At 47.5% G+C, this 14,037-nt stretch overlaps 1 protein-coding gene across 2 annotated transcripts; it reads right to left on the minus strand.

Moving 5' to 3' along the window:
• Positions 1-678: 678 nt before the first annotated feature.
• On the minus strand, positions 679-12,727 carry KCNG1 (potassium voltage-gated channel modifier subfamily G member 1). Of its 2 annotated transcripts, none has more exons than XM_060277308.1 (3): positions 12,691-12,727; positions 6,756-7,564; positions 679-4,184 (listed from the first exon to the last, which is right to left on the minus strand). In XM_060277308.1, exons 2-3 carry the CDS (start codon positions 7,512-7,514, stop codon positions 3,414-3,416), a joined length of 1,530 nt encoding a protein of 509 aa, XP_060133291.1. In that variant the 5' UTR covers positions 7,515-7,564; positions 12,691-12,727; the 3' UTR covers positions 679-3,413. The 2 variants fall into 2 exon arrangements, with proteins under 2 accessions (XP_060133291.1, XP_034978746.1); XM_035122855.2 differs by lacking the exon at positions 12,691-12,727 and adding an exon at positions 12,137-12,365.
• Positions 12,728-14,037: the final 1,310 nt, after the last annotated feature.

Below are 14,037 nucleotides of genomic sequence, written 5' to 3' on the forward strand. Positions count from 1 at the left end.
TTGCTGCAGCATCAGCCAATCAACACCAGGCCTTGATGCAGCAACCAATAACATGCCAAATAGCTGCTGACAGCCACGGCAGCAACCAATCAAACATCCACCCTATGCATTACACATGTATAAGACGACCCCCACTTTTTAGCATAATTTTAAAAGAAAAAAAACCTGGTCTTATACACGGAAAAGTACGGCATTCCATTCCCATCATTTTATTATTTTGCTTCTAAGCATACCTGCCAAGTTCGGGCCCGAGAAATAAGGGACTAGACCGGAAGTAGCGCTGCTGCCATTTTGGAACTGGGCGGAGCATGCTCAGAAGCGACTTTTGATGCTGCTCTGCCCTGTTCCAAAATTGCCGCCGCACCAGAAGTCGCGCTGCAGCCATTTTGGAACTGGGTAAAGCAGCATCAAAAGTCGCTTCTGAGCATGCTCTGCCCAGTTCCAAAATGGACGTCGCGCCAGAAAAACCGGGGGAAAACAAAAAAATCCGTTTTTTCGGCTGGGAACAGCTGGAAAAACGGGGGTTTCCCGGGGAATACGGGAGATTTGGCAGCTATGCTTCTAAGCTCTCAAATTTTCATTTTGGGACCTGATCTTGCAAATGAATACTAACATGATTTAAAGATACCAGAAAGGTACATTGTTTGCCTCCACATTAAATCGGCTACGAGTGATTGCCAAAGAAGTGATAAGCCAATACAAATGAATAGCTATGTCTAGTTAGCTGGAAATCAGGTGGGTTCTTAATATTATAGTCTAGGTCAATAAACTAGATCTTTGCAATTAAAGAGCAGTTAAGAAGTAGAACCGCTTAGAAATGGTTGGACGAGATCCAGGGGTTCATAGCGCAGTGATATTCAAACACCAAACATTCAGGATGAGACTCCTCTGCATATTTGCCATGGAACCTCTTATGTTGCAAAGGATTGGGGAGCCTATTTTGTTAATGCAAAGCTATGGTCATGCCTCTTGGTCCTCCCCATCGCCCTATACAAATAGAATATGCTCCCCTGAAACTGCATATTGCAGAGGGCCTTTATTTCTGGGAAGCTTGCTTGCCTTCCTTCTCATTGGGCCACTGCTGGAAAACTTCCAGGGAACAGGTTGATAACCACTGATTATAGGGTGTGTAGCAGACCAACCATTTCAATATACCAAAGGAACCAGTACACAATTGTAAAATTGTTTGGGTAATCTTTGCTTCTCAATCCCAGGCAGTCATTGCTGTCCAACAGGGTTGACAAAACTGGACATAGTACACTGGCCGTGTTACTTGAGTCTGAGCAGTTTACTGCAAGCCTGAATTGCAGGGGCTCATGTGGTAAAGCTGTGAATTTCCTCAGCGGAAACGCAGCCATTATTTTGTGACTGTGGCCAAGTGACGCAACGGGTTCGCCAAGCGTGTGGTGCAATCCAGGCAGGCAAAAATGCCCAGATTCTTGAAAAAGAAACCCAATTTGTATCAGACCCTTGGTTGATTTTTGTGTGTGTGTGTGTGTTCTGAAAATATTTCATCCAATTGCTATGGTGCACTTACCACACTAAGGAAAGACAAGGCAATTAACAAAAGGCTTTACGCCTTTCAGGTTTCACTCATGGGAGACTTGCTAAGTTTCCAATGACTCATCTATATAATATCCTCTTTTCTACATACCCAGCAACTGCTTCCGATATTTTCCTTTGCCCTTTGAAAGGAGCCATATGCCCACAAGTTATTGCAGCTCTCACACTAGTAATTTTGGCAATGGAGCTAGATAAGACATAGCGAGTTTTATTTCCTTCTATCCGGTGCAAAAGAAGACAACCGTGAGACAACGACTGGTGTGGCATCAAGGTGCATATTGTTTGGATTTTCTGTTATCTAGCTTTGCTGTTACTAATGTTAGAGGGTGTGGAATAGAAGGACAGCTGTATCAGGTCAATCTAGCACTATCAGTATCCTGGAGACAAGAGGACGACTGCCGTATGTTTTCTCATAAGTGTTCAGACACGAGAACTCAGGAGGGGAGTTATAAAGCTTCCCCCCCCCCCTTCAAAGTCTCCTTTCTATGCCTAACCAGTCTGAAGGGAAACGGTGCTAAAAGCAAGCTGTGAGCTCCTGTTGGATACATGATGGAACTGGATGTGAGACACTTTACATAATGAGCCATCTTGCAGAAATGAGAAATCACGTCCAGCAACACTGGGGCTGTGCCTGATCGCCTATCAGGAAATGCTACTTGACTCAGCAGTAAGTGGGTGCTTCATTGAAGGTAGGATGGAGAACTGGTAGTCCTCCAGACGTTGTAAGACTACAACTCCCATCACCCCCCCCCCACTGGCCATGCTTGCTGGACATAGCTGCCAAGTCTCCTGTTTTTCGTGGGAAACCACCGGATTTTAATCCGTTTCCCCCTGTTATCCCGAATAGAAAAAAATCCCAGAAATCATTTCCTACCTGCCAGGGAGGCTCCATTTCAGGTGCCATTCTGCCCATGCCTGGGCACCGGAAATCGGGCAGAGCGGCACCGGAAGTTGCTTCTACGCATGTCCAGACATGCGTAGAAGTGACTTCTGGTGCCGCGCCGCTGCTGATCCCGCATTTTTCAGCGGGAGACTTGGCAGCTATGTTGCTGGAGTCAATGAGAATTGTAGGTCCATGGGTTGAAATTCCCTGATTGAGAAGTGGCCTTCGAAACAAGCAGATCGCTGCTGCAATTTAAATTATAGCTGAAAAACGCTGCTATTTGCTTATCTTCAGAATATAATCCAAAACTGCTTGATGGGTCCTGTATTTGAAGCCTGGGAGGTTAGCGAGTGGAAGAGGAACTGAGGGGGAGGGGGGGGAAGTAGCAAGAAAACAAAACATTCCTAAATCTGCTTCAAATGTGACCCACAAACTTCCTAACTCCAGTACAAACAATGGGGTTATACATCCAAGGATTAATCTGGCTCTGCGAGATGGTATAGTTCACAAGGTTTGGTAAAAATAAACAACGAAAGGTGAAATTAACCGAAAGATCAAAATGTTGACATTCAGTCAGTTCTCTCTTGGAAAACGGCCTGCCTCTTTACGTTACAAATGGCAACAGCTGTGCCCAGTGTGTAATTTTATACTGTTCTCCTTTTGGTTAACGATGCATGTTGTTTTTACTTTAAAAAATAAACAAATCTCCATTTCATGATCCCCAATTGTGCAGCCTACTGGAAAGCAACAATCTTATCCCCCCTGCCCCCTAACAGCAATGCTAATACGACATAATGATGAACCAAGTCCCCACGGTCATAATGGCTAAAAGCCCTTTGCGTGTTTATTTGTACAATGCCATCTCTCCCCAACGCCTCCAGAAGCAAATGCCGAGATTAAAAAGAGAGAGAGAAAGAAATCCTGTCACCGTTTGCTCGGCAACAGGGCAGACGTGGAAACTTCCGTTTCAGCCGTCATTCCTGGTCTCTGAAGAGAGGCTCGGAAACATGCCGCTCCCCTGTGATGCGTTGCCTAACTGGGACTTTGTTTTCATTAGGAACTGCGCCCTCCTGTACATGATCCTCTCCTGCTCCTGCTTCAGCTCGATGTACGAGCGCGAGAATGTGTGGAAGATGGACGTGACGGGAAAGGCCATGAGCAGGATGCCGCTCAGAATGCTGCTCAGGGCCACCACCTGGCCTGGGGTGCTCCTGGGTACCATGTCGCCGTATCCCACTGTTGTCATGGTGATCACGGCCCACCAGTAGCTGGCAGGGATGCTGGTGAACTCCTGAGAGCCCGCCATCTCGTTCTCGATCACGTACAAGAGGGGCGCGAAAAGCGCGATGGCCACGCAGAGGAACAGCAGCAAGAGCCCGAACTCGCGGGTGCACCTGCGGGCCGTCAGCCCCAGAGTCTGCAGGCCCAGGGAGTGCCTGGCCAGCCGCATGACGTACAGAATCCTCAAGGCACGCAGGATGCGGAGGACCAGGCCCACCTTGTCCAGGTAGATGTTGCCGGAGGTCGGCTTCCTGTTGCTGCCCAGCGAAGTGCTGTCCAGCAGTAAGGTGATGTAGTAGGGGAGGATGGCGATGATGTCAATCAGGGTCAAGGGGTTCCTCAGGAACACAAACTTGCTGGGCGCCTGGATGAGCCTCAAGAGGAACTCCAAGGAAAACCACCCCACGCAGACGGATTCCACTACGAAAATATTGTAGCACATCTGAGAACATTCACCCTGGAGTGGGAGAGAAGGGGGACCACGTTGAGCAGTGAAGCAGCTGGCAGAAATGTTTTGCCAAGAACACAGAAGTTTGCCCAATGGTTTTAAAAATCCACCTATGCATGTGTATCTTATGTGCTGCATCTTGACTTTATTATTTATGTATTCATTTTTTAATTTTAAAATATTTTAAGGCCACCTTTCTGGGTATTAAGTCTTTCAAAATGAAAAACTCAACAATACAAAAGAGTGTTCCTCGCTGAGCTGCAACTTACCGTATATTCCGGCGTATAAGACGGCCCCCAACTTTTGAGAAGATTTTCCTGGGTTAAAAAGTAGTCTTATACGCAGGAATATACAGTATACTAAAAATGGATTAAAATGCAGTGTTCTGACTGTTTTAAAGTGCTTCAAAATCACCTACATCCTCCTCTCACCTGGTTTTCCCTTCCAAGGACATAATTAACCCCATGATGGCTGTTTAGCATCAGATGTCCCTCCACTGTTCACTAGGCTTAAAATTTCGCAGAACATGCAGCTCTGTGGGGCAGCAGCTACCAGCTCTTGTCAAATTTTCCACATGATTTGCCAGGACAGTTTATCCAAGTTTCCTCAGAGTTTACATTTTTTTATATATAAAAAAAGTTTATAGATTTATACTATAAACTGCCTTTTCACATAAACCATGCTAAACTTAGACATAGCCAGCTGTTGTTGTTTAGTCGTTTAGTCGTGTCCGACTCTTCGTGACCCCATGGACCAGAGCACGCCAGCTACACCCTTTTAATAAATCTGGACTCTGGACATTTGGTAAGCCCAGTGTGATCATGTCCCCACTTTCTTCGATGCTTGAGTGATTCTGGGTGTGTGTGTGATAGTAGCCCTGTGCTTAATATTGCTGATGACTAGCTGTCTGCATAGCCAGGTGTGACTGGCCCCTGATCCCCAGGAGCCTGTTCATGTTGCTGTGTTAACCACACTTTGAAGTTGTACAGCTGGCATACCTCATTTGGCAGAGCACGAGACTCTTAATCTCAGGGCCGTGGGTTCGACCCCCACATTGGGCAAAAGATTCCTGTTTGGACTAGGTGTCTTGCTGTGGTCTCTTCCAATTCTATAGTTCTATGATTCTATGATCAAGGGTAGGAAATCCTTCTTTAAAAAAGTGTTTAGGGTCGCATACCAAGACAGCCCGGGGTTGAAAGCAGAAGCAGGTGGAGCTGCCCCTTTCTCTCTGCTGCCCCTTCTCTTTCTCTGCAGGGAGGGTTAACTCTTCACTCCCTGAAGCCAGTGGGAAGCAGAGAACATCCTGCAATAGACACTTGAGGACCTCAAGGACGTCACCGAGGCAGTAAAGTCTTTCTCCTCTTCGCTATGTTTCTCCACATGCTACACTGGAACAAGGGTCCAAGCTCTCTCCACATGCACAAATGTTTGTGTGAGAGTACACTTGTTGATTTGCATAGCACAGCTATTTGTATGCACAGGCTGTATGTACACTTGCTGAATGCAATAGGTGAGCATCCCTAATATCACAGCTCTTCAAGTGGTACCATCACCCCCCCCCCTCCTTTCAGTCTTCTCTTCCCCAGGCTAAACTTACTCAATTCCTTCAACTTTCTTCATGGGACTTGTTTTCCATATCCCTGGACCATAATTTCTGCCCTACTTTGAACAATTTTGTCTGTATTCTCCCCCAAAGTACAGTACCCAGAACAGGACAAAGGACTCCAGGCGAAAGGGTCTTAGAGCAGAATTAGTTGTGGATCCTTTCAATTCAGTGCTAAAGCAAGAACCAAATGTCAGATCTTAAAGATACCCTAATGCACATATCTCCCCCACCATCCACATCTAGCCCTAGAGGGTCGCTTCCCTAGAGCAGGCATAGGCAAACTCGGCCCTCCAAGTGTTTTGAGAATACAATTTCCATCATCCCTGACCACTGGTCCTGTTAGCTAGGGATGATGGGAGTTGTAGTCCCAAAGCATCTGGAGGGCCGAGTTTGCCTATGCCTGCCCTAGAGGGTCCCCTACACTGTCCTAGGTGTATGCATTGTGGTTCGGCCAAGCATGCACCTGTCTCCCTTCCTACTGGCTCTTGTGGCAATAGTGCAATGTTCCCTCTGGTTTTCGTCAAGGCAGGAAGTGAGGCAGAAGTAGAGGTTGCTCACCCTTACCCTAATGGAAGTAGGAACGGGCCCTGCTTGTTTGGCCGTGATCATGGAGCAGCTTTGCAAATGAATCTTCAAGTTTGTTATTCCACCCATTTTTTTAAAAAAAAAACAGCTTTGCATGTCCACATATATTGGGTTTCTATGATGCACTGATGGCCTGCAAAACCATCACACCAACTTTCTTTCCATTTAGATCAGGCATCCCCAAACTGCGGCCCTCCAGATGTTTTGGCCTACAGCTCCCATGATCCCAAGCTAACAGGACCAGTGGTCGGGGAAGATGGGAATTGTAGTCCAAAACATCTGGAGGGCCGAAGTTTGGGGATGCCTGATTTAGATGGCTTCCCCTCACATGCCTGAAGACAGCTCCCTACGCATCTTAAAATCAACTACGCATCTTAAAATCAACTTACTCTCTCCTCTTCCTCTCTTAAGCCAGGCATGGTGCTGATAGAAAGGTTGACGGCAGTGATAGTCACAAACAGCACCGATAAACAGGCAAAGACCTTCCCAGGAATCCCAGACTGAGGCCTCTCCACCATGTCTTGCAATCTTTTCATGCAACGCCCGGCTTTTGTCTCCGCCACAGCTTCGCACTGGTTTTCGCTGTCCGCGAACTCGTCCTCCGCTTCGTTCATTTCCGCAATCTCCTCCATTTTCTGCAGGTACCTCCTCTTGCAGCACCACTCCAGGTTGTCTTCCTCGATGCCCCAGTACAGCAGCTCCTCTTGAAACGAAAGCACGCACATCTCTCTCAGGAGCCGGAGCTTCCCTGCCCGAAGGAAAGTCAAGATGGTCCTAAACGCCCCGGGGTTACGGTCGAAAAAGAACTCGTTGCAGGTCACGTCGTAATCGTCGCAAATGTTGAGGATGTCGTCAAAGTTGTTGCAGAACTTCAGCTGCCCCAAGCGGGTCATGGGGAACTCATCCAGAGTGGTCCACGGGAGCAAGTATTTGAAGCCACCCACGTTGATGATGATATGATGCTTCCGGTCTTCCGGGCGAATGCTTCCGTTTAGTTCTTCCGAGGGGTGGATGAGTTTGGCCCTTTGGTAAAAGACTCCCTTTAGCGTTTCCGTTTCAGCAAAGAAAGGGTGGTTGAAGGAGGCTTCCGAAGCACAGCTCAGGGCGCTGTAGTCATAGTCCGAATTTTCGCCTGGTACGAGAGTCATCTTGGTCACCAGGTGGCTTCACATCACTTTGCTGCTCACGCTACAGACTTCTGCAACGGAAAAATAAACAGGCATTTCAGGGTCTCGGTTTGTGCGACGTTCCCCCATGCACTGCGTATTCTTTATACAGCCAACGGAAGGGATGAGAGAGACAACAAAGTGGTGTGTGCACAGAATGAAGTGTGAAGCCTACAAAGAGGCTACTTGCGATGAGGGCATATTAATGGATTGATGCGGGAAAAGAGGAGGCACTGATGAAATGGCAATGGATGCAGGAGGGGATGAAAGCAGAGCCATCTGGGGCCAATGGTGGTAAGAAAGAGGAACCTGCCATTACCAGAGGCAGCCACTGGGCGGCAGCCAAGAAAGATGGCAGGACTGGACCACGCGACCTGTGTGCTGAGAGAGTTGCTTACAGTGGGTAGCTGATGTGTTGTGGACTACAACTCCCATAATCCCTGACTATTACCCATACTTGCTGGCTATGATGGGAGTTGGAGTCCAACATCATCTTGTTGGCTACCATAGGGCAAGGTATATTGCAGGTTTCTGTGGGCCTCTTGTGTTTTCAAATGTTTAGATTGTTTCACCTGCTATAGCATCTACCAGTGGCGTCACAGCATCTTTCTACAAAGAGTTCTGTTCTCTGCTACCGTTCTCTGGATGTGGAGACTAAACCGCCTTTAACGCCTTGGTCCTTTGCATGAAAGGCTGCGGCTGCCGTCAATTCAATCTATGAGCGAATACAGCACCAAGCACCGCGAGAACTGAAGTTACAGGGAACCAGGCATAGAGGGCCTTCTCGGTGGTGGCGCCCACCCTGTGGAACAACCCTCCCATCAGATGTCAAGGAGATAAACAAACAGTTTTTAGAAGACATCTGAACCGGCAGCCCTGTATTGGGAAGTTTTTAAGTGTTTGATGTTTTATTATGCTTTTATATACACTATGTTGGAAGCCGCCTAGAATTGGGTGGGGTATAAGTAAGAAAAATTATTATTTGTTTTAATTGAGAAAAAAAAGTTTACTGAATAGCTTCCTTATTCCAGTGTTGCAGTGCTGCTTCTGCGTGAGTTCACATGAGAACAAACGGGATGCAGAGACCTTATTAAGAGCGGCCGAATTGCGAGACACATATACAATCCTACATGCACCTACTTGGGAATAAGCAGCACTGAACACAGATTTCTCTGTAAACATGCATAGGCACATCTCCTGAGCAACTACTCAGCGGGATGATGGATCTCACTCCCCCCCCCCCCCGGGTGCAAGCTATCAAATTTACAAAGCTGTGTGAATCCAAGAATCCAAGAGAATGCCATGCTAAATAGACCAGAGACATTTGCTCTTTCCACAGCAAGAAACAGAAGCGGCAACTTCAGTGTTAACATTCCACTCTTGATCATCTGCACACACCACTCCAAATTCCTTCTGCAGCATTTGGATTTCTGCAGTGCATCTCTGATGTAATCGCCGAACTTGCAAAAAAAAGGGACTGTTACCATTCTGTGGTGCAAGCAATTTTCGATTCACTCCATGGATGAAAACGGCAATGCACTGGGGTTCTGCAGCAAGTCGTAAAAGTCTGAACAGACGTCTGATGTCTGGAACGGTCTTAGCTACCGTTTTATTATTTCCACCCACCACCCTAGCAAAGCATCTCCTGGCGCAGTGTTAAGCATCAATATACTGAATGGGCTTTGCAAAAAAAGAAAAGAAAAAGGCATTGCTATAAGAAACTAAAGCTATCTGCTGTTTAAGCACTCTGAAGGTCTTATTGAAATACTTTTCCTTCAGGAAGAAAAATCAATTGATGATACCTGTATGTAACCTCCAGGTTTCAGGAGAAGCATGTTTCTGAGTAGGGATGGAGGAGGGATTTGATTCGCCTCACATTAAAGGCTGAATTCATCACATTCACACTTCCCAAAACAAGGAAAGGCATCTTTCAAGATTAACACTTATCTGAATTTTGAGATACAGTTCTCCAACCAAGTAAGTGCAAATATTTGGTGAAAATATTAAGGTGCTTAGACATGGAAACAGCAAACAAAAATGCATAATATTAGGAGAAATTGTTTGCAGAAATGTGTGAATTAGTCAAAACTGCATACAAAGATGTGTTCGTTAGGAGAATTACGCCCTAAATTGCTGAAGAATTTCACAATGATTTAAAAAAACAAGTAAGTCACAAATTGCTGCAGAATGTGGACAGCTGAATTTAGGATTGGAAAAATCTCAAACTTGGCCGATCTTTCCATCCCTACTTCTGAGTAACAGCTGCTGAAAAGCAACAGAAGCATGGCTGTAGCTGAGTAGTAGAGTAACGGCTTTTCATGCAGAAAGTCAAAGGTTCAATCCCTGGAATCTGCAGCTAGGGCTGGAAAAGACAACTGTCTAAAATCTTGGGTGGGCTGCTGCCAGTCAGTGTAGACAGTACTGAGGTAGAAGGACCAGTTATCTGTCCCAATAGAAGGCAGCTTTCTATGTTTGTATGATGTTGATGCTGGGCGCTTTATCTATGTGCACTACACTCAGAAAAGCTCAAAGGAAGTTTAGGGTTCAAGAGATGGTTCTTCAATAGTTGAAACATACCTTAAACCTCAGTCACCACAAAGAGCTCACTTCCCATCTCAAGGGAACCTCACAAATTCTGATTTGGCAGATTTAAGATCCGCACACTGACAAGGTCGCCTTAAACTTTTGCTGCTCACTGTAAGGCAGACCTGAAAGGCATAGCAAAATGAGTCCATCAGCTCATCCAAGTTTTTACAATATCGGAAAATAAACAATTACGCTTAACTATCTCACCATAGCTGCCAAGTTTCCCCTTTTCTCGCGAGGAAGCCTATTCAGCATAATGGAAAATCCCTTAAAAAAAGGGATAACTTGGCAGCTATGTATCTCACTGTAGCTATTAACTGGAGCAGGGCAATTCAGTACCTAAAGACCAGGGGGAAATCAACACACATATTCAATAGTGGTCAAAATTTGGGCTTCACAGAAAGTCTATCACGAACTCTATTAAGGAGCAGAAATACATTTTGCAGAAAAACAGTATTTCTTCCCATAAGGTTGTTCTGCAAATATAGAGAATCCACTCTGCTATTAATTCCAACTACAGAGCTACTGTTATCGGATGTTGATGGGATGGGAGTGTGACCATTTCCCCTGCAAATTTATTTCCTGCATAAATTGTTACCAAGCCGCAAAACAGCTATTAACATGTACCTCAAGAAATAGAGCAGTGAATGCTAAAAGACATGATGATTTTCAGCAACAGAAAACACAAAGAGCAGACAAACGAGATGAATCAGTGATGAAGACAACTAGCAAAGCTGGTTTTTAACAGAAAATCTAGCTTAGAATAAAGTATCAGTATGAAATTCATTCACCTTCCCAACATCACCACACTGCTCAAACTGAGAGAAAGCATCCGACACAAAACGAGAGTGTGATACCGGAGGCAGGAGAAGTGATGCCAATAATATGCCATATCAATAATACGGCAAGTTTATCACAAAGATTGACACAGATAGCTGTCCCTCAATTGATTGCAAGGAAAACAACTGAGGGGAAATAGACCTGGGCTTTCAAAGGTGCACAACTGCAGAAATTCAGTTGTGCCAAAGCAATTCTGTTCCCCCCAAGCAAAGCAAAGAAGTCTTGTTTGGGGGTGTGAAAATAAAAGAGCTTTGGGGTTTTGCACATGGAATCCAATGCAGTTACAGTACCAGATGCAGTCAAGGTTTCCAAAGCACCCAAGCCATACCCGACAACCTGCACAAGTGATGGATGGAATTCAACCTGCTGCAGTGGTGGGGCTTCCATCACTGCAGTTTGGAGAGGTCTGCCTTGGGGCTCTGGAAGGTGGAAAAGAAAGAGGGAAATGAAGGGAGTGACCCAAAATGAAAGCTACAGCCCCATGCATGCTTTGGAAGCGAATCCCACCGAATTATTGGGGAGAGGGAGGGTTTTGGTTCTCAGTAACCATGCCTAAAATCAGACCACATACCTATGGGATAGCGGGGGCGGAAAAGAAGCAGGAGCAAGCGCTTCTTCACCAAGAATGCACCGTTCCCAGACACGGTGACTGATGTAAGAGGAATGTGTGGATAATTTTATGGCGATCAATATATTTCACCATTATTCTCATCATCCCACACCATCCTACTACCAGCTCTGGTAGTTCAAGTGTCCGTGGGGCTGAAAGTCAAAGCAGACCACGCGCATTAAATCTGGATTAACCCCTCGCTCCGTATTCCGATACGGAAAGGGGGGGGCGCAAAGGGGGGGGAGAGAGACAACACGCCTGCACTTTCCCTTAAATATCCGCGCTTGTGGGCTTGTAAAAAAAGAGTAATCGCCGTTAAGGGATCTCTAAACCTGCATTAGGCGCTTTGAGCCCGGAATGACCGATCCCGGAATGACCCAAAAGCTTGTAGCGGCGGCGGCGGCGGATCCGGATACCGGTTTCCCCAATCCGACCCGCTGGTTTGCTTCCTGGAACTGAAGAAAGTTCCCCCCGAGAAACTTGTCCGGGAAGTTCGGCGAGGAACTGCGCGCCTAGAAGATCGCCTGTAGTTGGAAAGCGAGGAGAGGGAGGGGATCCGCTCACTTACTTGCAACCGCCGCTTCGCTTCTCCTCCCGGGCCGGCAAAGCAGGTGGAGAAACAGCCCGGGAGTGAGCAGCAGCGCCGCTAACCAGGACCGAGACTCCGGAGCGCAGGCGGCGGCGGGGCTGAGCCCACGGGACGCCCTCCACTGGCGCCCTTTGGAAGGAGAGCGCACGGGCATGGCAACGGCGGCTCCGGCACCCAAGGGAGCCCGGCCTGGGGTATGGCTCCCGCGCAAGAGAGGCGAGGCGGAGGCCACACCCTGCACACGAGACCGACGCGTGCGAGACCCTCCGCGCCCGCCCTTTGGTGAGGTTGGCAGCCGGCGGCCAAGTGCTCCCTGCGCGCACCGGGTGCCGGGACGCGCTTGCCTGCAACAGGTCTGCACGCCCATGCGCGCGCATCCCAGTGGACGCGTGCTCTTGCTTGGCAGAGAGCCAGCGCACGTTTCTCGCATCCAGGTCTGTACATGCAACAGGAACGCGCACATACACACTGCAACAAGTGGGCGTGCAACTTGCATCCCCGCGGAACGTGAGCATGCAGTAAGCAAACCCCACCTTTCCAGGCTGAAGCGCCGCTCCCACGAAGGAAGCTCTCGATTCTCTTTCCGCGGGAGCGCACAGAGTGAAGCGTTGCAAAGAAGGAAGACCCGGCGGCAGGGCTTTGACTCAGGCATGTGCGCAGCTCTCTTTCTGCCGCATGCAATTAAGGTGAAAGTGCGTCCCTTGTTCCGTAGATCGCCTCCATAGTTCCGCAGCTAATTTTCCCTTTAACGACGTATGCATCGTTTTGTAACCCGCCTTCAATCCACTAAGCACATAAAGGCAGGGGTATCGGTGGAATAAACCGGGGAGAGGAAGAGGTCAGGTTTGCAGTGAACCATAGCGGACACACGCGCAAACACACACGTGGTCGTGGAGACACTTTTGCAGCGGCTCGCGTGTGCGCCTCGCCGTATATATCCCAGGAACGAATCCCCCCACTCTCGCAAACGCCTTATAGCCTAGATATTTTTGTGTGAGGCTGCCGGCATCTTCCACCCCAGCCGGGCCCTACCATACTCCGGAAAGCAATTTCTACAGGACCCCACAACTCAAATCGCTGCAACGTGTTAGTGATGCAGTTCGGTTGCGGCTGCCATCCCTGTGCAGATTCTGCTGCGTGGAATAAGATCTCGTGGTCCGTCTAGCTAGCCTAGGATCAGGGGAAAGCGGAGGGTAGCTCGAGATCTGCCGGTAGGGTGTTTTGCGGTAGATCAACAAGGATTCCTGATTCCCATGTTTAACAGGACACACACACACACACACACACACACACACACACACACACACACACACCGTTACAACACTGAAATGAGGAAAGAAGCGTGGCGTGGGGAGATTGCAGGGAGTGGATTTTTGTGTGGGAGGCTGTTTTGGCGGCGCTCCCAACATATTCCTGGGCTCATAATTTTTTTAATTTAAGTGTGTCTTTTACCTGGTGGATAGATAATAAGTTGATGGATATATTCTTGTTAAAATCAACAACCCACCAAAAGTTGGCCCTTCCAACTGGAGAGTCTACACTGACTCCAGGCAGGAGTCATTCTCGGGTCTACTTTGAGACAACAGGGACTGAACCTGCGACCTTCATACATGCAAAGCATGGGTTGTTGTTTTTTAACCACTGACCCACAGCCCCTCTTAGACTCAGCGCTGAGCCACTTTTAATACAGAGGGGCTTGCTTCCAAGAACCATGCACTGAAAAGTAATAGGATTTCTTTATGCCGTTTCCTGAATAAAGTCAATAAAGTCTCCGTCCAAGGTAATTGTCTGCAAATATTTCCTCTGTCCGCAGAAACTCTTGCAGAAGGCTATGTCGTTGTGGACGTGGGCCACTAGATGTCGCTGCATCGCTAGCTGAC

Source organism: Zootoca vivipara, chromosome 7 (genome assembly GCF_963506605.1).
Source record: "Zootoca vivipara chromosome 7, rZooViv1.1, whole genome shotgun sequence".
In the NCBI taxonomy this organism is placed as follows: Eukaryota; Metazoa; Chordata; class Lepidosauria; order Squamata; family Lacertidae; genus Zootoca; species Zootoca vivipara.

What these genes read in the sequence shown, in the direction of transcription:
- KCNG1 (XM_060277308.1), bottom strand. Translation starts at nt 7,514, where the DNA reads ATGACTCTCGTACCAGGCGAAAATTCGGACTATGACTACAGCGCCCTG. An exon ending in TAAGAGAGGAAGAGGAGAGA is followed by an intron (nt 4,185 to 6,755) that starts GTAAGTTGATTT and finishes CTCCCACTCCAG; the next exon opens with GGTGAATGTTCTCAGATGTG.